This window comes from Fibroporia radiculosa (assembly GCF_000313525.1).
Source record: "Fibroporia radiculosa TFFH 294 genomic supercontigs, scaffold4512, whole genome shotgun sequence".
Classification (NCBI taxonomy): Eukaryota; Fungi; Basidiomycota; class Agaricomycetes; order Polyporales; family Fibroporiaceae; genus Fibroporia; species Fibroporia radiculosa.
Genome location: NW_012133407.1, coordinates 50,468 through 73,482, shown reverse-complemented (window position 1 = coordinate 73,482; position 23,015 = coordinate 50,468). Strand labels below are relative to the sequence as shown.

Sequence of the window (23,015 nt, the reverse complement as noted above, 5' to 3'; positions counted from 1 at the left end):
CGCACTCCGCATCACTGAGAGAAAATAGGAGTTTCGTCCAGCTTGGCGAGAGTTGTTACTTTGATCTGGCACTGAAGTATGAAGGCTCGGAAGTCATTAAAGTGCGTCTCCGTCGACGGCGTACAAAATCTACGAAGACGCTAGTTATCATATGACTGATTCTTACAGTACTCGTAAATACGCATCTCAGGAGGTATCATAATTGTAATTTTAGGAACAGCACCACATCAAAGCCGTACACATACACATTTCCAAACGGCGCATGAAGATACAGTCCGCAGTAACAACATTCCACATTCAGATCGATCAGAGCAACTCAAAGGTTGTACCTGCAGTCAAAGGCGCATCAGCACAACTTCGAACACCACACAACAGTTTGAATAGGGACTCACGACTCACGCATCGCTCCGCCGTTCCTCTCCATGCTTCGCAGCATCCATCTACACACCCGCGCGTTTCACCTATCCCTACGAGCAGCTCTGCACTAGGGCTTGTTACAATCTTGAAATGCCGCACTTTCTCTTCGCTCTTATCCTGCGCTTCCCGCTTCTTGCGCGCAACCTGCTCGCGGAGCACCTATCTCCTGCTGGAGTTCTCGCGCCCCTTCGCCTCCGATATCTGGTCGCGCACCGCGGTCGACTTCCCATCGCGGTGCTCCAGCACAGTACGTACCGCGCCCCCGAGCGCTAGCGCTTCACGAGTCCTGTGGTGTGATGAGCGGTGCGATCGTCTTGTACGGCGAATTTGAACAAGTCGACCTTGACGACCACGTTTACAACCTGGAAGACGCACGCTGGGTGTTGGGCCGTCGCGAGGTGCACTATGACGGTCATACCTGAGCCGCCGAGGAGCGCATTCACCATACCCGAGTCAGACATCTTGGACATGCTCGTCTTAAAAACGTGACGTCGCGGAGATCGGCTTGGATCTGACCGAGGACAAGCGTGTTTTCGTGGCGAGACTCGTCACTGTGTGCTAGTTGAACATAAGGGACACGAAGTAGCGGAAAAGAACGCACTAGATCGTGTCGTGCGGACTGAACTTCAAGCGGTTGTGCACGTCCACGCTGACGACATTCAGGAACGCATCACATCCTGAAAGCGTCAAATACTCCAAGACGAGGTTGAACGCCTCATCCGTAGACTCGATGCGCGGGATCAGAATCTGCTCAAACTCGGGACAATGACCCTGCGGACGTCCGTCCATAACTCTGACTTGTACTTGAAGCTTCTCTCGCCATTAAATGACAGATCCTTCGTGAGGTGTGCCTAGCGACTATAGATCAGTTTCGCGGACAATCGACCACCCCATACCGGCACCTACCTGGCGTACAAACTCGTTGACCTCGCGAAGCCAGTGGCCGGGGCCATCATCATGACGAGATTCGTCGTAGAGCTGGCGGATAGCATTGACGATAATGACCGTGCTGACACCGTTCGCGGAACGCTCCAGAAGCGTGCGGAGCTCGCGCCTGGCCGACTGGAGGTTGTCATCCGAAACCGGCGGCTGGCGGGGTGCTTTGCTTGTGAATTTGTGAGAGCGGACCAGTTATTAATTCAAGATCAAGATATAGCTTCCCTGCAGCTGGTCAACCCTGGGTGATATACTCGTAGACAGTGTTCAAAAACCAGCGAATACGCTCCTGGTTGTCCTTGTGTTTCTGGCACTCGATGGTGACTTTCTTGAGGCGGATTATGAGCTGATCACGGCGCTCTTGCGGATAAAATTCGTCGCTAAGCAAATTCCTCACCACAGTGGCTTGCTCAGAGCCTTATCTCTGTGCTTCTGCGGGACGCGCTCGGTGAGTTGGTCCTGATTGAAATCAAACGTCAATCTTTGCGATATATGATAACGTTTGCCACGCACCCTCATACTAGCCATCTTATTCTGCAGCCGACTTTTCGTCGTACCTGTGTCGGCTCCTTCGTCTCCATTAATGTTCTCTTGGACGCCATCCCTCTAACCCCACAGCCCGAACTTCGCCCTGTGCGCGACCCGCAAGCTCGTTCTTGCGGCATCGAGCATCGTCTGCAATATCATCGCCACAGCGCACGTCGCCTCCCTCGTGACAGTAGCATCTTGCCTAAATTCTTCTCGAGGGTCCCGCGCAATACGATGCCAGAGCTAGGAACTCGCGCTTCAGGAATCTGCGGAGAGGGTTAGGGATAGACCCGAGACTTGTGGTCGGCACATGCTCACTGGCATTTGATCAGGACCAACCTCCCTCCCTCGAGAGATGAATCCATGGTCTGAACCAGGTTCATCAGCCCAGCGAAGATGCTCCTCATCAGGATGGGCTATTATATCTCTGCAGCCGTCCTTGCGACGTGCGAGCAAGTCTCGGCCGATGATGCCAGAGTCGCCGAAGAGTCTCTTGCGCACCTCCGCGTTGTTAAGGGCAAGACTGGCCAGCAAGCGTGCAGAGGTGCTGGGCTGCCTGATCCGCCTCTTCTCACGCGGGAACAGCACCTTTCGAGTCTTTCTTCATGCAGTATGTGTCTGTGACTCGCTGCGTGTGTGCCGCCAGTACAAAATTCTGGAGGAGCTCGCCCGTGTTTCATCTTGCGCAGATCTGGCTCTGGTGCACACTTCCGACCATCTGGAGCCATGCGACAACTTTTGGGCTGTCTGAAATAGCCCACGTCATTGCTCCGTGTCTGTCTGCGTCCCTTTCTCACTGAGCGCGAGACTTGGACTGCGATCCGGACCTCTGCGGAATTTTCAAGCTTCGTTAATCATTCCTAACACGGCATCGTCATGTTTCCCAAAGCAAGTCCAGATACATATGTAAATAACTTGACCACACTCCTGTCGGCACGTCCAGCATTCCTGGCTCACAACTGTTCCTTCTTGTCTCAGCCGCCTTGCTACGACTGGTATCATGTCCACCTCCATTCCCGCTTAGAATGCCGCTGGCGCTGGGTTTATCTACTTCGCTCCACCGTGAGATGGCTCTAAGCCGTACACTAATGTCAATGTGGATGCAAGCACTGGCCAATCGTGCAGGAATTAGCTCGACGATTCGCACACGGTTCAAATAGAACATGTTCGCGGAAAGAAGTAGGCGTTCATATTCGACACCACTGGCTTTCAAATATATCGCCACCCCGCTACGCCCAAAGCATTCACAAATGAGAAAGACATCGAGCGAGAATACTACTCCGAGAGCATCGAGGCTGTAAAGGAGTTGACGGGTGCAAGGCGGGCAGTCGTATTTGACCATAGTACGTCTCGGATCGATTTATATGTTTCATCCACACACTCGCACCTTGGTCCAGCAATTCGCCGCCGGCGTCTTGGCAAAATAGACGACTCTTCCTGGAAGCGTCAGCCTATTCGTCTCGTGCACCTTGACCAGAGGTCCGCGTCCGCCATCGCACGGGTCTACCAACGCCTTCCTCTTGTGGACGCACCGGGTCTCCTCCGCCGCTGCTTCCAGATTATAAACCTCTGGCGACCGATCTCGCACACGGCATACGACTGACCGCTTGCGCTATGCGACTACCGCTCTGTTGACCCGAAAGTGAACTTCATGAGCTGATCTAGTACAACTTCGACTGTTCGTGAATTTCGGGGAAACAGAAGCTTTTGTAACACTGTATTCCACATCCTCCGAGGCCTAAAGTGCAGGCGTAAGTCGTACATGCTATTTACCAATCCGAATCAAGAGAAACTGGTACAGCTTCACGAACATAATAAGTATTGCAAATAATATATCGTAAATCTCCATCTAAGTGCATATGGTGTATGGTGCGGCAAAACAACGAGCAATCTCAGTGAATGATGATAGGCCAAAACGGTTCGTGCAGAAACATGATCACGGACCGATGTGTATAAACGGAATCCAAGACATAAAAGGCGCGCTGTGCTCCTCGCGAAGACCCTTGACCGCATAGTGCAATGCCCGTGCAGCCTGCCTGTAGTCGGGCAGATTGCCATCCCGGAACAGCTGTTCGTATACACACTTTGCCACCTTGGGCGCATCACTGTCCTTTATCGACCACATCGTGGCAACCACACCGCCATACCCAGCGAGCAGCATGCCTGCAGCGAGATGAATGGCCTCTTCAGGAAGGTCCTTATCGCCTGTAGCGGTCTGGCAGGCGGAGAGGAACGCGAGTCCTCCACGATGACGTGCCAGCTTGATAACGTCCGTCGCGACCATCAGCGAGCACAATTCCACTGTCGAGGGGACTGCGGACGTCTTGTACTCCGTGACATGCGAAATGGACCCAGTCCGATTCCTTCATCTTGGTCAGTACATCTTCCACGGTCCCGATGGACTGCACGAGTGAGATGGGGGTAGATGAAAGGCTTTGAAGCGTCGTCTTGATATGTCCAAGCTCTATTTGTGCACCCGGCAGCCGAGTCTGCCTGTCTGATGCCGGCTGAGGGACAGCAACAAGGCGCATATTATCTATGGTAGTGCCTTCATGCGGCGGGAGGATGAGAGCACTGAGAGTAAGTGTATACGACGAGATGAGGAAATCCGACAGCTTCGCTCCTGTATCGGCATCACCATAAAGACCTGCAGCATGGATGGGGAGAAATGAAAATGGACCAGTGGGACACCAGAAGATACGAGATAGTTCTCCTGCGGTTGGAGTCTAGATTGAGAGCACAAATGTGAGTTTTCTTCGAGGACATCAATGCTGTAGTACATACCGAAAAAGCAAGGGCATCCAACACCGGCCGTACAACTTTCTTCCACAATTCTGAAAGAATGGACTTGAACGATTCGTCAGTAGTTCGACCCCTCCGTACAACTTCTCTTATAGCTCTGTCCATCCGCGAAATAACACGGCCATGACTGGCAAGCAGTTTATTCAGGGATTTCTGTAAGTTTTCCACTTGCTCGTATGTGATATCAGGGAGGGGGACATGAAGCACGTCGTCCGATTCAGCCAGGAGGACTAATGCATCACATCTGTACTGGCTGGCGTTAAGGATGACGACGGGTCCCGCATGTGCCGAAGGAGCGAGTTGTGAGACAGTCTTTGGCAGCAAGAATCTTTCAAAACCAGGCAGACATCTGACCTCGGAGAGAATCGTTTCGCGCTCCATTGCGAGTCCACGGTATTGTCGGGCCTGTTCCTCCAGAGATAACCCACATCATTCTTCATCTCTCCAGCTCCAGTCATGTCATGCCCACTACCCTTCTCTAATTCATATGAGACTTGACGGAGTCTGTTCGCAAGCGTCGGATCACGACTCTGCAACTCATCGAGGGGTGTACGAAGCTGCAACAACTGGTTCCAGACAACCGAACGGCCTTGCTCGAGCCATTCAACAGCTCTGTTGCGGTACCCACGTGCAAGTGCATCGACTGCTGCATCTCGTACAACATCTGCTGCTCGTAGGAGTTCGCGGTGGCGGTCTTGGAGGGGCAGGCCAAGCCATACTACTTGAGGCACAAGGTCGATGGCTGCAGCGTAAACATCAAGAAGAGAATCCGAGGAAATAAGGTGAGCGCAACGAATCCATCGCAGGGCTGCTTCAAGACGAATGGAAGAAGGACCTACTGATGAACAGGCCGCGCCGGAGAAAGTCGATATAGCACTCCTGAGATCAGCAATATCGCGGAGATGCCGGAAGCGGCTGAAAAACGAGGTGCCGAGGTTGACCAAAAACTGAAGCTTGTGAGGATGATTATCAGGAGTAAGTCGCACTGCGTCCTCTTGCACTAGAATCAACCAGTCGATATCTGCCACATCGCCCAGCCGATCGAAGCGAACCAACAGTGAGATGCCGAGGTTGTTCAAAAATCTTGGCTTGTGCGGATGGTCATGAGGAGAAAGTCGTATTGCGTCCTCTTGCACTGAAATCGACCGGTCAATATCCGCGACATTGCCCAGCCGCTGAGACCGAGTCGCCAGTGAGCTGGCGAGGTTGTTCAAATAACCCGGCTTGGTAGGATGGTCATAAGGAGTGAGTCGTACCGCATCCTCTTGCAATGAAATTGACCGGTCAATATCCGCGACATCGCCCAGCCGCTCGAAACGAGTCGACAGTGAGTTGCCAAGGTTGTTCAAACGACTCGTCTTGTCAAGATGGTCATGAGGAGTAAGTCGTACTGCGTCCTCTTGTACTGAAATCGCCCGATCAATATCTGCAACATTGCCCAGCCGCTGGAAGCGAGTTGCCAGTGAAGTCCCGAGGTTGCTCAAATAAGTCGGCTTGGTAGGATAGTCATAAGGAGCAAGTCGTACTGCGTCCTCTTGCATTGAAATCGCCCGCTCAATATCCGCGACATCGTCCAGCCGCTCGAACCGAGTCATCAGTGAGTTCCCGAGGTCGTTCACATGACCCAGCTTGTCAGGATGGTCATGAGGAATAAGTCGTACTGCATCATCATTCACCGAAATCGCCCGGTCAATATCCGCGATATTGCCCAGCCGCTCGAATCGAGTCAACAGTAAGTTGCCAAGGTTGCCCAAACGACTCGGCTTGTCAGGATGGTCATAAAGAGTAAGTCGTACCGCATCCTCTTGCACTGAAATTGACCGGTCAATATCCGCGACATTGCCCAGCCGATCAAAACGATCCGACAGTGAGACGCCGAGCATGTCCAAATAACTCGCCTTGAGGGGGTGATCGTGAAAAGTAAGTCGTACTGCGTCCTCGTACACCGAAACCGATCGGTCGGTATCCGCAATGTCGCCCAGCCGCTGGAAGCGAGTCGACAGACAGATGCTGAGAAGGCCCAAACAGGCAGACTTGATGGAGTCAACATCTGCAATTGATACTATGGCCTCTTCGAAAACCCCAATTGAGGCTGTGAGATCATTGAGGTCACCGAGCAGTTCGAAGCGTTGCCTTAGCGACTCGGCAAGACCAAGCAGAACTTTCACTCTCAGTGGACTCATCTCTGCCACGACCTGTACAGCAGCGTCCCAACTTGCTATCGCGGTGTCCAAATGGGCGGGATCGCCGCGTTGCTTGAATCTAGTGTAAAAGGAAAGGGCACATCGACACAATGCCGGCAGTACGCACTGTTCCAACCAAACGTCAATGTAACACGATGATGTTGCATCGATGGGAGCTGATCGCCGAGGTGAAGAGAAGTCCAAGGCATTGCCAACTTCGGGCCTAAGCAATCATCAGTTAAAATACTTTGTTTCCAGAGGAGTACATACGTAGTGGCGTCCCCATTGCTTTGCGACGTTTGGTTGAGTAAGGTGGAGGTATTGTCATCATCCCTCCGTAGTCTCTTGGCGCTGGGAAGGTCGGACATGCAACCATCCACATCACTCCGTGACCTCTTGGTGCTGGGAAGGTTGGATATGCAACTATCTTCATCATACTGTGTCTTTGGGCTACAAACCATGGATGTCATGGCACTGAAAAGCTGTATTACATGAATCAGCCCAAGAAAGGTGACAAGACAAACGCCACACACTCGGTGTCTATCATCGCACACAATGTTAAGGGATCTACCAAGTGATCAGAATCGCTTGAAGTACGGCGACTTAGCTATTATCGTATCGATTGATTACACATAAGTAGCATACCTCATCTTTTCTCCAGGTAGCATACTAGAGTAGGCAAGAGTCATGATCGAATGTGAATTCCTACGTGTGTGTTTGACAGGGACCCATAAGAGCACAAGACGTACTTACTCACGCTGCTTCGTTCACTGCAGTGGTGAGAGGGCTTGATACAGGATGGGAGGGATCGGTACCCTCTGAATGCCGCTGTCTACAGCCACAATATCTAGTTTGGATTTAAACACTCTCAGGCGAGCACTGTCTAGACTTACTCTGGCACAGCCTTGTTCGACATCTTAGTAAGAATTCAATCAAGGCTGCATACGGGAGAATAGTGAAAGGATTGGCAATGTACGAGCTGAGTCGGGCCGATTTATGAGATCCACGCACGGGCGCCATTTTACAGCAGCATGCGTGGCTAGCACACATCCAGTACAGGACATCGTTGATTCAGCGCCCACAAATGCCCAACCCAGATGGGAGGATACCTACCATTTGCTGGTTGCTACCTATCCACACGCTATCTTGCCCCCCTTGGATAGCGCCAAAATAGCGCCCTTTGAGATATGAGGATGAGGGGCATCTGCACGCTATCTCAAGGCGTCATTTGAAGCCATCTTTGAGGTGGCTTTGGTGATAGGCCAAAGTGCTAAAAACGAACGAACATATCGCTTAAAGTGCCTCTAATTGCCGACACACCTGTGCTCATTGTGGGAAGCAGGAGCGCTCATTTGCTCTGGACAAGTATCAATGTGACCATGGCCGGCGATGCACTAGCACGGATGTTCTAGTATCTGGATGCGCTCCATTGTCCTTGTACCCGCGTTAACAGCGTTAATTAATTCACTGCCTCAGGAAGCGCAAATTCTCGTAATGCCAGAGCACTGCCCCTAAGAAAGACTTTGCACCTCACATTGCATTCCCTACGTTCGTAAGTAGCAATGGAAATAGGAAACAAATTGGAAGATTGCGCACATAGTTTCACTAGATATTGCGTCGACTCGCTTTTGTTTGGAATAATCTGACAGTGATAAAAGAATGAAATGGTGAAAATGCGAAGACAGAACGGGGTCGAAACGCATTGATCCATGGAATTGGTGCGGCGTACGCACTATTGAGGGGCATGAGTATCTGACAGCAGCATGCGAGATAACTCTGCAATCTCAAGGAGGGGCGATAATCCTGAACACCTCATGTCCGGGGCTTTGAGAGGACACTCCCCTCAGCAAATAGTGTTCAGTTCAGATTGATGCTCTTCAAGGCGCTCTCTGCTTAACTGCGTCCGAGATGAGTACAAGTTTCTGGTTTCTGACCGGCGCATGTACCTCGCCGGCGGTGTGCTACATGCTGTACGCCCTGCGCTTCCATACTCCTTGTCCTCGTGGCTGACGTCCTACATCGCGCCTTTGCTGCCCTCCTGTTGCGATACGCTCGGAGCTGCGGATTATGCTGTCGATGGACGCGATGGGTGCACTTGCCGTGCGGGCACTAGTGGAGCGGAGAGTGGATTGTGTGGAGGGCTGAAGATGAGGTGCATGTATTGGAATGCAAGGCTCACCGTTTTGTATGTGCGACTCTCGGTGTCTCGCAGATGCTACCCAGGTGCCCTCCGCATCCACTGTGCCACACCTGTCCTTGGGGGAGCTGTCTTGGAAAGCCGGAGCCTTCTCGCTCGACTCGCACGATGTGCCTGGGGTCGAAGACTCGTGTGCCACAGGCAACGTTTGACGCGCCTCGGCGTGCCACTCGCTGCGCCGTGGGCGCCTCCAATGCGATATGACGACATATCATCTTCCTCGCCGCGCGCAGTCCAACTTGGGGTCAGCGTATCGATACACAGAAGTGCCCGCGCAGCCGTCTTGACCACTCGAACTCGAACTATCATCTCATCCATGCTATCACTCTCCGACCTTCCCGTAGAGCTCTTGCTCGACCATATATGCCCATTGCTCCCTATCCAAGATCTCCTCTCTCTGTCGAGCACCAGCCACAGCTTCCATAATCTCATTGCCGATGAAACATTCTGGCATCGGAAGCTCGAGGAAGACTTCAACTTTTCTGGCTCAGAGACTGCTAGGACTCATGGGTGGCAGTTTCTTTATCAGCGATTATCGAATCCTAGGCTATTTGTGTGGGGGTAGGTCTTTGTTTTCTTTCGATTGGCCTCATCGGTTCAATCGTCCATTGCAGGGAAAACAGTAGTGGTAGACTTGGGCTAGGAGATGCAGGACGCTCACTACAGCCAGGAGCCCCTTATCCAGTCGAGTTGCGTATACCAGGTGCTCGCATCGTGAGTCTAGTCGCAGGAGGAATGTAAGCGAAGATCCTCGTGAATTTTCTCAAGCTATCTGCCTGACACGCACAATCGGCAGGTCGTTCCATGCACTCGACTCAAATGGAAACATCCACGTCTGGGGTGAGTCAGTATGTCATATCAGCCAAAATCGTGTCGAGAATATGCAACAGGTACTCTGGATGGAAATAGTGGTATGCTGTGGAGCAATGGGTTCTCCGTTGCTGCAAGGAGGGCTGATCGTCCTATGCGTCTCAATCTCCCAGCAAAATTCCGCAGTATCAGGTGTGATTCCCGTATATCATGTGAATGGCGCGGTTTCTGATGACCTTCGCAATCAATGCAGCTGCGGGCGCCTGCATAGCGCTGCATTGGATACCACTTCACATGTCTGGGCTTTCACTTCCTGGGGAAGACCCTTCCGACTGGTATCTCCTCTCCTTGACAAGTCGTCGCCAGAAGCTACACCCACCCAGATATCCAGCGGGTGGGGATTTTCCTCTGTCCTCACCGAGTCGGGCGATGTCTTTGTCTACTGGCCCTTCTCAGGACGCTTGCAACAAGTCATTAACGAGAAGAATATGGAACTTGACGAAGGAGGCATATCCGAATCGACGCGAGCAACCCCTACTAAGGCAGAGCCCACTGTGATTCCCTGCTATCCGTGGGACCTGCAAGACGTGGACCCTGTGCGATTGCCGTCAATTCCAACACGTCTCCCTAGGCTGCAAAGCACCGGACTCTCTGACGAGGAGCTGGATGCCGAAACGAAGCTGGTCAAAATTGCTGGCATGGACCGTATGATCATTGGCCTAACCAACAAAGGTCATGTCTTGAGGTACGGTGATCTTGGGGGCGAAGATTCGTACCAGCGAGGACACTGGGAATATGTGCGTGCTTTGACATTGCTCCATGGTCTGTACTGGCTTAGATGCCCCTCAATGATAGCTTGCCGAATTCAGCGACGTGGAGAAAGTGAGAATGCACCGTTTGTATAGTGGTCCACCTGCCGAGGACCCGTCATCGGAAAGACCGCGTATAGAGCCTCCAGAGACGATGCATATTACACACGTAAGGGAATTCTCCATACTGACAACCCGTTATTTTTTCTCATCCCCACTCTCACAGATCACCGCCCAATACAAGACATTCGTAGCATACTCTACTGGCTCACGTTCTGTCGTCCTCATGGGCAAATTCCCCTCAGATGGCGCAGCACCCAGCCCGTCTGCTCCTCTTCAACCCACTATAATAGCTGGACTACAGAACCGTTCAGTTATCTCTGTTGTGCTGGGCGATTATCATCATGGTGCATTGACTTCCACAGGGAAGTTACTTACGTGGGGAGCATTCTCCAAGGGTGCGCTGGGACTCGGAGATCCGGTTAAGATCGCGATCGGCCAGCCAGGTGGATTCGCAACCGAGCAACAGCGGGTGCGAGCAAGGAGGCACATGCCACATGAGCACCCTCCCTACGTCGGGACACCTACGGAGGTGCGCTTTGATCACACCGAGAAGAAGCGTAGGGAGAGATACTGTTTCGCCGCCGCCGCCGCAGGGTGGCATATGGGCGCCCTTGTGATCGATCTTGAAGTAAGTGTCCGTCGCATCTGAGTGGCAACCGAGTACTGAGACGTTACAGCGTGATGAGGAGGAGGACAATGAGGACCCCTCGTCAGAGATACCCGGTGCCTTCCCGGTTGAGGATGTCAATGTTGTTCCACCACCCCCTCCCGATGCTCTTCAAGCACCAGGAGAGTATCCCATGTTGCCTTTTGGTCGCGGCGCCCTTCGTCTTGGCTTTGCCGCTAGAGGTATGTTTCGAGGTCGGGGAACGGGGCGAGGTCGAGGCGGTTAGATCGACCTTTGCAACAACTAATAATGTAATAATATCAATTTTCTGGGGTTGGCGTTTAGAAAGTTGTAGAGTATGTGTATAAGGAGTATCTGTACTGTCAGTCAACATTCAATTGTTTTTGTGAGTAGCTTATGTGGCGAGATATCATTTCACTTCTCCTACCCAGACTTCTCAGGCCTTACTCATATCGCGGTTGCAGTTGAGACCATGCTCAACTTGAACAGCAGATGTGACCGACCAAACGGCCTCTTCGCAGCCAATCATGGGGTATCGGGATGGGCCATAATGGCAGAAGACGGGATCCCTCGTCGAATATTAAACGGCATAATGTGACGAACTTGGGCCTTCTTCCTCATTCCTTTGCTCTATCCACAGACTAGACTCACGTCGAATTTCGAAGATCCGCTCTTGCGCCGGCGGCTGCGCTCCCGTCAGATGCCCCCCAGGCATGCAAACCACCGACCAGCCAAGTTCGACTGAAGAAAATCAGACTACCGATAGCCCTGACGCCCCTCGCTGCTTGAAAGTTGAGGATCGAAGTATTACAATACCGTCCCGCTTATGGCTAGCCTCGGATTCATCACGTCCATGGCATGGTGCGTGACATCGAGCGACAAGAAGTCCCAGTGCCTGGGGCCAGAGTGGCCTTGAATCCCTCCGCGTTGTTGGAAGAAATAGCCATATGGTATGCATCCATAGTACAATGCAAAAAGACAGCTGACCTGAACGGCGCAGCAACACATTGTATGGGATGATTGGTGCACATACATTTGCGAGCCACGGCAATCCTCCTCTAGGCTTAGTCCCATTAACGTCGGAGACTCAAGTGAATCACGGGCTTTCTAGCCCACAAGATCTCGGCGTACAGGGGCGCTATCTCGACAGACTGCCTTGCCTGTCATGTCGGCCGGTGTTCCTTCGGGCGTATGCGTGTCTAGACATCGGTCAAGTGCGTCCACAGAAAAGATGGCTTGATGGCGGGCTTCCATGATTTGTGAAGGCACAATCAAGTGACAAGGAGAGCAGGAAAGCCGTAAGTTGGCCGCAAGGGTCGCAAGACTGCGCAGGCACTAAGTACTTCAAACAGTACTGAGAGCGCGATGCCAGTGGCAAGTGAGACGTTCCTTGGCGGACGAAATTGACGCCATTGCTTGGCGGAAGGCGGTGCCGTTGAACCGGTACCAAGTCGCCGGTCGCAAAACAAATAACTTGATGAGTGGGATAAACTCATACGATTTGTCGACGGGCTGGCCTTGGAATTCTCCTGAGTAAGTATCGGACAAAGAAAGTGCGAATACTATTCGAAACTTCGACTCTGGAAAGGACAACCTCCCGGGTGGAGATAAAGTATGTGCCGACGTCGCTGGGGAATTTAAGCCGCGACCTGCGCTACTTACGACGGGGATACGGAGGTGCTTGAGACTAAGTTGATCGACAACGTTTTTGCAAAGCCCGGTCACGTCCAGGAGACAGGCTTGGGCCTGATTAGACATTAGAGAGATTGACCTGTTGGCGGTGAAAAAGGGGCTAGTCCAAGCCTAGACGAGAATCGAGATGCGCCTTGAGCTTCAGCGTTCGAGTCGACGTTGAGCCCTGCACAACATACCAGCGCATCGGAGATGATCCTTGAGCGTGTCCGAGGGATAAGTGTACAGAGGTAAGCTCATTTATCATAATGAAGTAGAGTTTGGATTAAGTATCGAATGCACTACGATAGCACAATCAAACACGTGTGATGGTATGTATGAGAACGTGTGCCGGAGCGATGCAAAGCACGCTGAGATGCCACGACGCCGCTCTGCTGTTTTGGGGGTTCGACACGGGGCCATCAGGAAAACCTCGAGGCGTCGGGACACGAAGTCGCTTATGTGGCGGGTTGCGTCATTTGAATTGCCGCTGCCCATTCCTAATTGACCTAAGGGCATCCAGTAAGTAGCCTACTAGAACGGCATGAAGGGACCCGGGAGATAGCGCTACGGAACAAGCGTCGCGTAGAGATTTAGGCGTGATAGTTGCTCACCATAGTCTAAGGCGCAAATGCTAGATTGGAAGTTTCATGGGGCGTCGTCGTAGAATCTGCGGCTGCATGTCGTGATTCTACTCGTGTTTCGCGGTCGCGCATGACATCGGAACGACGGCTAGATAGGTAGACGACGCCATATCTGGAGCGCACCTGCAGCGCGCATCCTCCACAACTGGACTGAGGGACTTTTCAAGTCGGTCCGCGCGCATACAATCAGTCCGGCGCTTCCTCGGTCCTCGGGATTGTGCAAATTTTAGACGCGTCTGGCAGCATTCGGACTGACTGAGAGTGGATGGTACTGAATCTCAGGATAGGAATATTATGGAGATGGAAGCCGTCGGGACGAGACGCGACATATGAGAGGTTTTGCCGATGTGACTGGCTTCTGACAGAGGCGACCCTGCAGCGTGGCAAATGGGACTTGAGCGGAGCATGTGTGAGTGGTGCATTGTGCCCGTTCGGAGATCTGTCAACACGAGGGTTTGATTCTGCCTATGAGCAACTGAAATTGCGAAGCAGTGTGCACGTATCTGGAAGCCCATCGGTGCCTACGCAGACGAGACTCGCATCGTGCCCCCTGGTAGAAGCCCTGACACGCATCAGGAGCTTACCAAGTGCGCTAGGCAGGCCACATTATGGAGATGTTGAGCCCGCCGGGAATTGGACGCTGACATCACGGCGGAAAAGGGAGGGAGTCGGACAAGTTGGAAATGAAGAGGAGGAGAGACGCCGAGATCTTGGGCGCATCTGAGTCTAGAAGTAGCCGGCAGACGAGTGGAGGTTGGTTGTGAGGGATACATAAGGCGGAGGATGATGGAGACGGAGGTCGCCATAAAACCCGTCGTCGACGCCTGGGATAGTCTATGCACGCACGTTGGTCGTGCCAGTTGGAGGAGAAGCCGCGTCCGAGTCCGAGTCCGCCTCTGCCTCTGCCCCCGCTCTGCTCGTCGCCGCCGAATCTGGGCCCATCGCTATCGTCGCCCATCGCACGGCTCTCGCTCGCCCCGGTCCTCACGCCCGCAGGCCCAAGCAGGAGCCGCACGTTCTCCCAGTTTGCCTCCTCCGCCTACGCTCCCCGGGGATCGATCTGCGAGCCCATCAGCGAGGAGGCCCCAACCCTCTCCACCCCCAATCCGGACGACGGCCCAGTACATAAACGTCATCACCGTCCCCGTGCTCCTCCCGCCAGGACCCTCTCCGCACCTCAGCTCATCTCCACCACTACCACCCAGCCGTTCCACATAAACCCCAGGTGCGCTCCCTCTGCCGTGTGTTCCTCCCCTCATTTTTCATCCTATCCCGCAGTACAACGATGGCCACCGATTCCCTCATGCCCCGAAGCGACTCCTTCAACGCCCGCGTCCGTGGCGCCAGTCACATTGACTTCAAAACGGCGACCACTGGGGTTGCTGCAAAGGCCATGCGTAACGAGATCAGCAATCTCGTCAAGTCTGTTCAGGATCTCGATACCAAACGCGTATGTCCTCAGTATTCGCTTTCTGTGCTCAGGCTCAGCCCCTCTTGCAGTCTTTCGATATCGAGATGCAATCTTTCTTCTATCTCTTCACGCGATACTTGTCTGAACGCGCAAGGAGCCAGGAACTGTAAGTTGATGCAGGCTTCTAAGATTTGCATTTACTGACGCGTTTGTAGCGTATGGGACAAGATCAAGTCTCCCGCAGACGACCAGATCGTGCCCTATGCGCGGCTTTCCGAAGGGTCGTCGTCCAACTTGAGCACACTCGCAGTCCTCAAAGTCAACGGCGGTCTTGGTACTTCCATGGGTAAGCATCCCAATAGATTTGCGCGCACTCCAGTCTGATCTAATTTGGCATAGGGATGACTGGTGCAAAGTCTGCGCTCGAAGTCAAGGATGACATGACCTTCCTTGACCTTACCGTGCGCCAAATTGAGCACTTGAACACAACAAACAGGGTCGACGTCCCGCTTATCCTTATGACCTCCTTCAACACCCACGACGACACCCTCCGTATTATCAAGAAGTATGCAAACCAGCAGCTCCGCATCACCACATTTAACCAGAGCCGATACCCCCGCATCTTCAAAGAGACGCTCCTCCCGTGCCCCAAGACTGCTGATGATGACAAGAAGCACTGGTATCCTCCAGGGCACGGTGACTTGTACAACGCACTGTACCAGAGTGGTGTACTTGATCAACTGCTCTCCGAGGGCAAGGAATATCTTTTCGTGTCCAACTCAGATAACTTGGGTGCGGTGTACGTGGCTACGCCTCCGTAAATCGACTGCACATCTTAGTTGCGATTATCACAGCGTCGACGAGAAGATCTTGCAGCACATGATTGAATCTCAAGCAGAATTCCTCATGGAGGTCACTGACAAGACAAAAGCGGATATCAAGGTGCATATATACGTGTTTCGTAAATTGTTCTACTTGTCTAATTACATTTGCATGTAGGGTGGAACGCTCATTGATTATGAGGGGTCCATCCGCTTGCTGGAGGTTGCTCAAGTAGCGTCAGAACACGTTGAAGATTTCAAGTCCGGTGAGCTCTTCACCGCATGGACAATACGGCCCTGAGCTGACTGGTAACAATTGCAGTACGGAAATTCAAGATCTTCAACACCAATAACTTGTGGATTAACCTCAAGGGTATGTTGAGGCCGTTCGTTTTGTGTGCGTTGTGGCTGATAGTTGTCCAGCGCTGAAACGAATCATGGAGAACGGCGAGATGGAGCTGGATATCATCGTCAATCCCAAGACCACAGAGGATGGGCAAGCAATCATCCAGGTTCGTTGCCCTCACATGTCATCTGACTCGCAGACGTCTTACCTATTTCATCTACCTCAAGCTTGAAACCGCTGCTGGTGCAGCGATCAAGCACTTCCGTAATGCACACGGTGTGAACGTGCCGCGGTCCCGATTCTTGCCTGTGAAGAGCTGTTCGGACCTGCTTCTTATCAAGAGCGACATCTATTCGCTCCAGCACGGGCAACTCGTTATTAACGAGAACCGGATGTTCGAGACGACACCTGTCATCAAGCTTGGAGACCACTTTAAGAAGGTCAGTTACGGTCCGGTCGCTTTCTCGCCTGTGATGCAATGTTATCTATTTTGTTTTGCCAATTGAGATGCGATGGTCGTTTACGTTTACTTTCTGCAGATCGCGCAGTTCCAGAAACGGTTCAAGAAGATCCCGAAGATCATTGAGCTCGACCATCTCACGGTGACCGGAGATGTGTATTTCGGACGCAATGTTACGTTGCGGGGGACCGTCATTAGTACGTCTATCACGTCTTCCGCTTCAGAACGCTATTGACTGGTGGCCTTGATGTAGTTGTCGCGAACGAGGGACAGAGCATTCATGTCCCTGATGGATGTATACTCGAGAACCGTCAGTCTTTTATCCAATTAGCTTCTGCAGATAAGAGCATAAATAACGAATGCGTCTTAGGGCTGCTCTCCGGTAATCTCAACATGATCGAGCTCTGAGCTTTCTCGTCACCGCTCGCTTTCGCGTCGGGACCGCTGCAGCCGTTCCCTGAGTGGACGCCCATTCTGCTGGACACTCTGGGCTCGTCGCGCGCCTGATGTCCTATAACACATGCATTTATTTACTTCTACTTAGTACTTAGACGACGCTATGGACACTGCAAAATTAGTTGATCGCTTGTTGATTCTTGTTGTTAATGCTGTTTTTGTTACGATCACGATGCTATACCTGCAATCTCATCGTGGATGCGTTTTAACTAAGCCCGCGTGCTGCAGGTGAGCGAGGGCTATCTCAGAGGTAGGAGGGGCCTGCTGTGAGGATGCTAACAGCCATTGGATCGCTAGTGATATAAAATCAAAACCAAACAACCCGAATTTCCCGAAATGAAAAGTAGTAGGAAAGAGCAAGGGTACATGTCAATAAGTATCCCAGTCCGTTGAACTCGCCAAACGTCTATCAAGAAATAGCAGGTTCACTTAGTACCGTCTTCAGGGGCCGAGAATTCGGCCTGCCAGAACCCATATGGACTCAGCACTCTAGCGGCTCCCCGATGGGATTCCACCTCTATCCTCATGAACGGGTATCGCTCCCCATCAACGGAGAGGTGGCCCTTAGAATACGGCTCAATCCGGTAAGCTAATACCTTGAAATAGTGTTGCTGGAAAAAATATAAGAAGCTACTTCGGCCGCGTGCTGTCCAAAATCCACCTACCGTAGACATCCAGTACGTGTGACCCTTCTCCGCTCCGTCGATGGCGCGCAACAACATCCACCGTGTTGCAGTCTAGGTGTGTCAATTGGGAAAGCGAAGAAGTGAGCCTTAGTTGCGGTGAAACGCGAGATGCGAGACTGCTTACGCAATCTTGCACGACGATGTCGATCAGTCCGTCGTCTGAGACAGCGACGGGAAATTGCATGAATTCACGGGAGACCCATGGCCCGTTTCCGGCGTACATGTATAAGAGAGGCTCATTGAACGTGACCCAGCCATCTTCTTCTGCGGATAGCATCGCTGGCGGTGATCCTGGAGATTTTGAAAGCTGGACAGTGGACTCGTTTGAGAGTGTCTCGTCGCTGGATCCGGTGGTAGGTCCCATGTTCAAAGGATCATGTTCAAGAGCGAATTGCGCGCGCGCCCTCGACTGACGTTCGTGCAAGTTGCGGAGCATGCGTTTCCTGTCGCTGTCTACTAGTTTCATGGACAACTTGACTGGGCACGGCTTTTTTCGCAAAGCTGGCGGGATGGCGGGATGCAGTTTCAGTCAGCAAATGACGGTGTCGTGATGAGATGTCACCTTCGTAGATATACCCTAGGACAAAACGGCTTCACAGAGGTTGTGAGATGTGCGTAGGGGGGGAACATGTGTGCTCACTTTGATCCCAAGAAGCGCAAATGTTCGGTGCCCAAGTCCAGATTGGCGAACATGCCAACAGCTTGCGAAAGGAACGAAAACGAGCTCTTTCCACCTTGAGATATGGCGCACAGGTCCATAGCCATAAGTCGTCCTACCGCATGTGAAGACGATATCAGGGCAGCTATTTTGCCATAAACCGATGTACATGCCTTTGACGACATTTAAGGCGGCGGCAGATACATTGTATCCGTCCTACGATAACGCGTTAATAATAGTATATGCTTCTCAGGATAAGCTCCTGCGAACCTGTGGTCCAAGAACATTGACAGCTAACGCGTTACCTGATCCACTTGGTATGGGAGCAATCGGCATACGCAACGCCTCTCTAGCCTGAGGATGCTCTGCAAAGCCATTAATGACCTCGTGAATAAGTCCGTCTCCGGACATCACCACGACCGCATCGTACTGGTCGAGGTTGAGAGCCTTCATGATTTCGATGGCATGACCTTGATGAGTTGTAACTGTAATTGGTTGTGTTAGGAGGGTGAAAATGCCAGCGATTGGTCGACGTGCATGTTACGTCCACTGTGCAGTGAGCTGCCTTCAAAATAGGCGCTACCGTTTTGGAGTAATCTACAGTTGCTTTACCCTGAGGGCGAAGTGAATAAATGATTGTCATGATAGACTTTTCGACGACTCGATCGCGTAACTAACCTTTCCACTCTTTGGATTCGCCAATATCTTAAGTCTTCTATTGCGCTCTAGCCCTATAAATGAACTTCTTTCATAAACATTCAATGTCACGATACAAGATCATGATTACTTGCCCGCATAAGCCGCATCCATGACTGATGTGGAAAATGTAATTGCAGTGTCAACGTCCTGAGCTTCAACGCTGCCCGTAATTTGTACCAGTGACAGCAAGCGCTTCTTCCCCCGCTCTACCAGTAATGAAACCTCTAGCCTTTTAGCTTGAAATTCAACCCATAAGACTTGTCTGACAGGGGCGTCTATGTAAGGCCACTTCTCTAGAGATATGCATCGTTTGACATTTACACTCCCAACTTAGCGGAATGTGCATAAGCTCACTATTGCTAGGTTGGCGTACGACGAAAGTCGTGCCAGTGAATGTGAGCGTAGTGGGAGACGTTCCATCGCCGTCGCATTGGATCGTTACGTTCATCGTCGAATGACCTGGCAAGAAGTTAGCTGTAGTGCCAGTGTATCTGACTCGTTGATATAGTGGTCTCACGGCCATGGGAAGAGCATGTGCACATACCGGACGCTAACTTATCAAAGTTTCGACGTGTGTCAAGCCCCTCCCCCGTAAGCTGTGTCTAGATGTAGGCCAGCACTATGTTCAGCGCAGTGTGAGCGAAAGTTACGCCACTTTAGCCTAACTGACATTACCTGGGTCCCCGAGCACGTTCAAACACATGCCTGCGTATCCATCAGCTTCGAGGTCTGTTTGATTTGTTCTATACTTGTTTTTCGTCTGTGTTGTCGATCATGGGTATATTATTAAGGACTGGGAAAAGCCTGTGCTTCGTCCGCCGTGGCGTCTCTGCAATAAAGTTTAGCCCAAATTCCCACGAGACTAACGAGATCGAGGATAGCTGGTTACGATGTTCAACGACAGTCTAAAAGACTCTAACATGAGCACAGCACCCGAGGTTACAACCTGGCATTGGCAAACCCACCACGCCAATATTTCTATGATGTGAGGCAACAAACGAGTCCCAAACCCCTCGATGTTCGGACCGGCTCGCTTCTCAAATCTGTTTTGCATTGAAAGAGGCTAGCCGCCAGCGGGAGTTCGCCCGGAGCTCGAGGACCGAGTGATCCTGTCTCATTCAACTCTGTAACAGGAAGGCTCTTAGATCTGGAACCCAGCGTGACATCTGTGTGGTGTGCCAGGGGCACCAAAGGAATCTTCGGTATGGAGCTCAAATCTGTAGCGGGGCTTTCTGGGGGCTGCGAGCATGAAGAATTTCTGCTGTACCGGCTATATGCTATACCGTACTTGACCCAAGTGGCTGAACGACCTTACCTTGAGGACTCCACCAAATCTAATGGTGTCACTGCAGTGGTGACCAGATGAGCACGATCAAATTTCCTGAGACTTCTGTGAGCCATAATATATATAATGGTGATCGTTGTCAACGTTGGACTCGGGCCCGAGTCAGACGAGCGACTCACTCTATCTGCGGTGCTGGCTCTTTTGCAAAGGGCTTTCCCAAATGGGAATTATGATACAGGACTACTGTAGCTGTTCGTCAGCGACTCGATGACCCAGTCAGTCCTCGAGAGCAGTGTTGTGCAAGGCGTATTATTCTTATCAGTTCGGTTCCGCTGGGAATCATAGGTTTTACCATGATTAACATAAGCGAGACAGAAAGGTGAAGGATGCAGGGACCAATCAAGACAATAGTATATTAAGCAGCCCAAGTAAATCAGTTCACAGAACGAAGCAAAAAAAAAGGTGTCCACAAATAGATCATGTACAGTAGGTCCATCCCCAAGGCATTAAGAAACATGCCATGCAATTATCACGAAGCAAATGAGTGGCATCCAAGCAACCCGCACGACCTCAGCCAACCATCCATGGAGCAGTCCCCGGCGTGCTCGCATACGACTCTCGGTCTTGGTCGCAAATACAGTTTCATCTCTATCAACATCAACTAACTCCTGCAAAGGGAACGTCACTCGTAGTCTTCGTCCGCGAGCGGTCACCGCGCATCCCCGGGGCAGGCTCTGCAGCCATAGCGGCAGGGGAGCCCATGAGACAAATCGCCCACGCGTGCGCACACGATGAGCGTTGGAGACAAACAGGAGCAATAGGCTGAAGATGACAAAGGGAACGTAAGTAGACAAATAGATGCCGAGCTGGTCTGGGAGGAAGCATGGTGAAGTGGCGACTGCTTCCACCGATGACTGCGTATTCGGGGAAAGTGACAGAAGTTCGAAACCAGGTATTCGCACTCCCATGGCCATTGAGAACGTTTTGACAGTGACCTCTGTCACATTCACTAGCGTCTCGGTGACGATATCGTTGTAGGTGTGCTCATACTCGCAGTAATCATGGTCGTCACCACTGTTTTATGTACTCAATTTGACTGAGGGAGATCAATTAAAATAACTACACACCTTAGCACTAGACTAGGACGTGTTGTCTGGAGGAGAAATTGTGATGTTTGCGGGGCAAGAGTATTCTGGTAACCAAAGCCCCGACCACTACGAATTGTACCGCGTTCTCGGAGCGGCCCACACGGTGCATCATCCGGTCGTGCCAAGGGAATATGCGTGAAGAGAACAGTCGACAAGCTATGCTGTTCTGGGGGAGGGGGAGCCTCACATAAGGATAATACAATTCACTGTTTGTTTGACAACGCACGTGAACCAAGGGACCGCAGGAATGCAACTGTGCCCTTGGGATTGTGGGCTGCCCAGAGCTCATAGGTCTGGCCACGATAAGTACGTTCCTCTTCCTCTTCAACAAGGCTAGGAGCATCAATCAGAACGAGGGTGTGATTTTCAACATCAATAATCTGATTTTGGGGGCCAAAGTGAGAAGTGTAACGCTCGTCCGCGCGGTCTGAGAACCACACAGAGGTACCAAGTCTTTGCGTAACAAAAAACTCGTTGTAAATCATGCTGAGGAATAAAATTAAAAAAAGAACAAAAACATACCCTATGTCGTGGTTTCCAGGAAGGTAATGTGTTGGGGGAGGCTCTCCTGAACCATACCGGAATATGCGTCGGAAACGCTGATGGTATGTCTCATACCTACAGTCAAAAATCAGGTAGTTGAATATGAGAATACAGCTACAATCCGACCGAACATCACGCTTACTCCTTGTCCGATATATTGGCACGCCCGCCATCCATCATGTCGCCCAGGAATATAACAGTGTCAGGGCGTAGCTGCAAGGCGGCGCGCCAGTTTTTGCGAAGATTTAGGTCAACCACGAGTTGGCTTAGCCAAGTTAGCCATGGGTTCCGTCCTGGGTATGAGTGTATGTCCAGGATCTGAGGGTCCGCTATTACTAGAACATGATTTGTCTTGCTACTGTCTGCATTCGTCCTGAGCTACGATTGGGTGGGTTATTCTTAGGAATTAGAAGCCTTTGGGATACGAACGGAAAATGTATGATCTGTAGTTGGCCATGAGCATCGCGCTATTTGAATGTTGAAGATAGCCAGTTCGTTGTATAATACAACAGTAACCCAGGAGACACTTAAGACATTATCGAAGAGAATATATGGTTTTGAGATGCCTATTCTCTTGAATCGACTTAGTGACATCGAGGAAGCGGATGTACATAGTAAGTAGTGGAGGTCCCTTGCTCGTGTCGCAGCTTAACGCCAGCCTGAGAACGGGCGAGCGCGATCATTTCACACGAAGTCTCCAGCTGGCGAGTGTACATATTGATTACGGCGGTATGCTGAAGTCAGTGCCAGTCATTGCCGACCCACTCTTCTACCTGCTCGTTGTCATCAACGTCCAGATCCGCTTATGCAAACT

At 51.6% G+C, this 23,015-nt stretch overlaps 6 protein-coding genes across 6 annotated transcripts; 2 read left to right on the top strand and 4 right to left on the bottom strand.

Annotated features, from left to right (window-relative positions):
• Positions 1–686: 686 nt before the first annotated feature.
• On the bottom strand, positions 687–2,488 carry FIBRA_05454 (uncharacterized protein; the record flags this gene model as incomplete). The annotated part of the gene is made up of 8 exons (XM_012327219.1): positions 687–820; positions 877–968; positions 1,019–1,143; positions 1,197–1,268; positions 1,324–1,517; positions 2,054–2,147; positions 2,200–2,404; positions 2,457–2,488. The coding sequence occupies 8 exons, from the start codon at positions 2,486–2,488 to the stop codon at positions 687–689; spliced, it is 948 nt and encodes a 315-aa protein (XP_012182609.1).
• A 1,329-nt stretch (positions 2,489–3,817) lies between these two features.
• FIBRA_05453 (uncharacterized protein) lies at positions 3,818–7,782 on the bottom strand (the record flags this gene model as incomplete). The annotated part of the gene is made up of 10 exons (XM_012327218.1): positions 3,818–4,141; positions 4,203–4,607; positions 4,666–4,995; positions 5,031–6,945; positions 6,994–7,089; positions 7,137–7,348; positions 7,400–7,433; positions 7,512–7,571; positions 7,624–7,698; positions 7,760–7,782. The coding sequence occupies 10 exons, from the start codon at positions 7,780–7,782 to the stop codon at positions 3,818–3,820; spliced, it is 3,474 nt and encodes a 1,157-aa protein (XP_012182608.1).
• Positions 7,783–9,379: 1,597 nt separating this feature from the next.
• FIBRA_05452 (uncharacterized protein) lies at positions 9,380–11,638 on the top strand (the record flags this gene model as incomplete). Its single annotated transcript, XM_012327217.1, has 8 exons — positions 9,380–9,624; positions 9,678–9,800; positions 9,860–9,903; positions 9,954–10,065; positions 10,127–10,670; positions 10,729–10,851; positions 10,909–11,373; positions 11,423–11,638. The coding sequence occupies 8 exons, from the start codon at positions 9,380–9,382 to the stop codon at positions 11,636–11,638; spliced, it is 1,872 nt and encodes a 623-aa protein (XP_012182607.1).
• Positions 11,639–14,524: 2,886 nt separating this feature from the next.
• On the top strand, positions 14,525–17,134 carry FIBRA_05451 (uncharacterized protein; the record flags this gene model as incomplete). The annotated part of the gene is made up of 13 exons (XM_012327216.1): positions 14,525–14,913; positions 14,967–15,138; positions 15,189–15,265; positions 15,315–15,445; positions 15,499–15,898; positions 15,954–16,041; positions 16,099–16,186; positions 16,243–16,293; positions 16,344–16,432; positions 16,494–16,706; positions 16,806–16,923; positions 16,980–17,036; positions 17,097–17,134. 13 exons carry the CDS (start codon positions 14,525–14,527, stop codon positions 17,132–17,134), a joined length of 1,911 nt encoding a protein of 636 aa, XP_012182606.1.
• Positions 17,135–17,607: 473 nt separating this feature from the next.
• FIBRA_05450 (uncharacterized protein) lies at positions 17,608–18,979 on the bottom strand (the record flags this gene model as incomplete). The annotated part of the gene is made up of 7 exons (XM_012327215.1): positions 17,608–17,793; positions 17,848–17,919; positions 17,993–18,369; positions 18,431–18,459; positions 18,509–18,641; positions 18,688–18,742; positions 18,797–18,979. The coding sequence occupies 7 exons, from the start codon at positions 18,977–18,979 to the stop codon at positions 17,608–17,610; spliced, it is 1,035 nt and encodes a 344-aa protein (XP_012182605.1).
• Positions 18,980–21,016: 2,037 nt separating this feature from the next.
• On the bottom strand, positions 21,017–22,378 carry FIBRA_05449 (uncharacterized protein; the record flags this gene model as incomplete). The annotated part of the gene is made up of 5 exons (XM_012327214.1): positions 21,017–21,584; positions 21,638–21,824; positions 21,885–22,144; positions 22,181–22,276; positions 22,344–22,378. 5 exons carry the CDS (start codon positions 22,376–22,378, stop codon positions 21,017–21,019), a joined length of 1,146 nt encoding a protein of 381 aa, XP_012182604.1.
• Between the last annotated feature and the right edge of the window lie 637 nt (positions 22,379–23,015).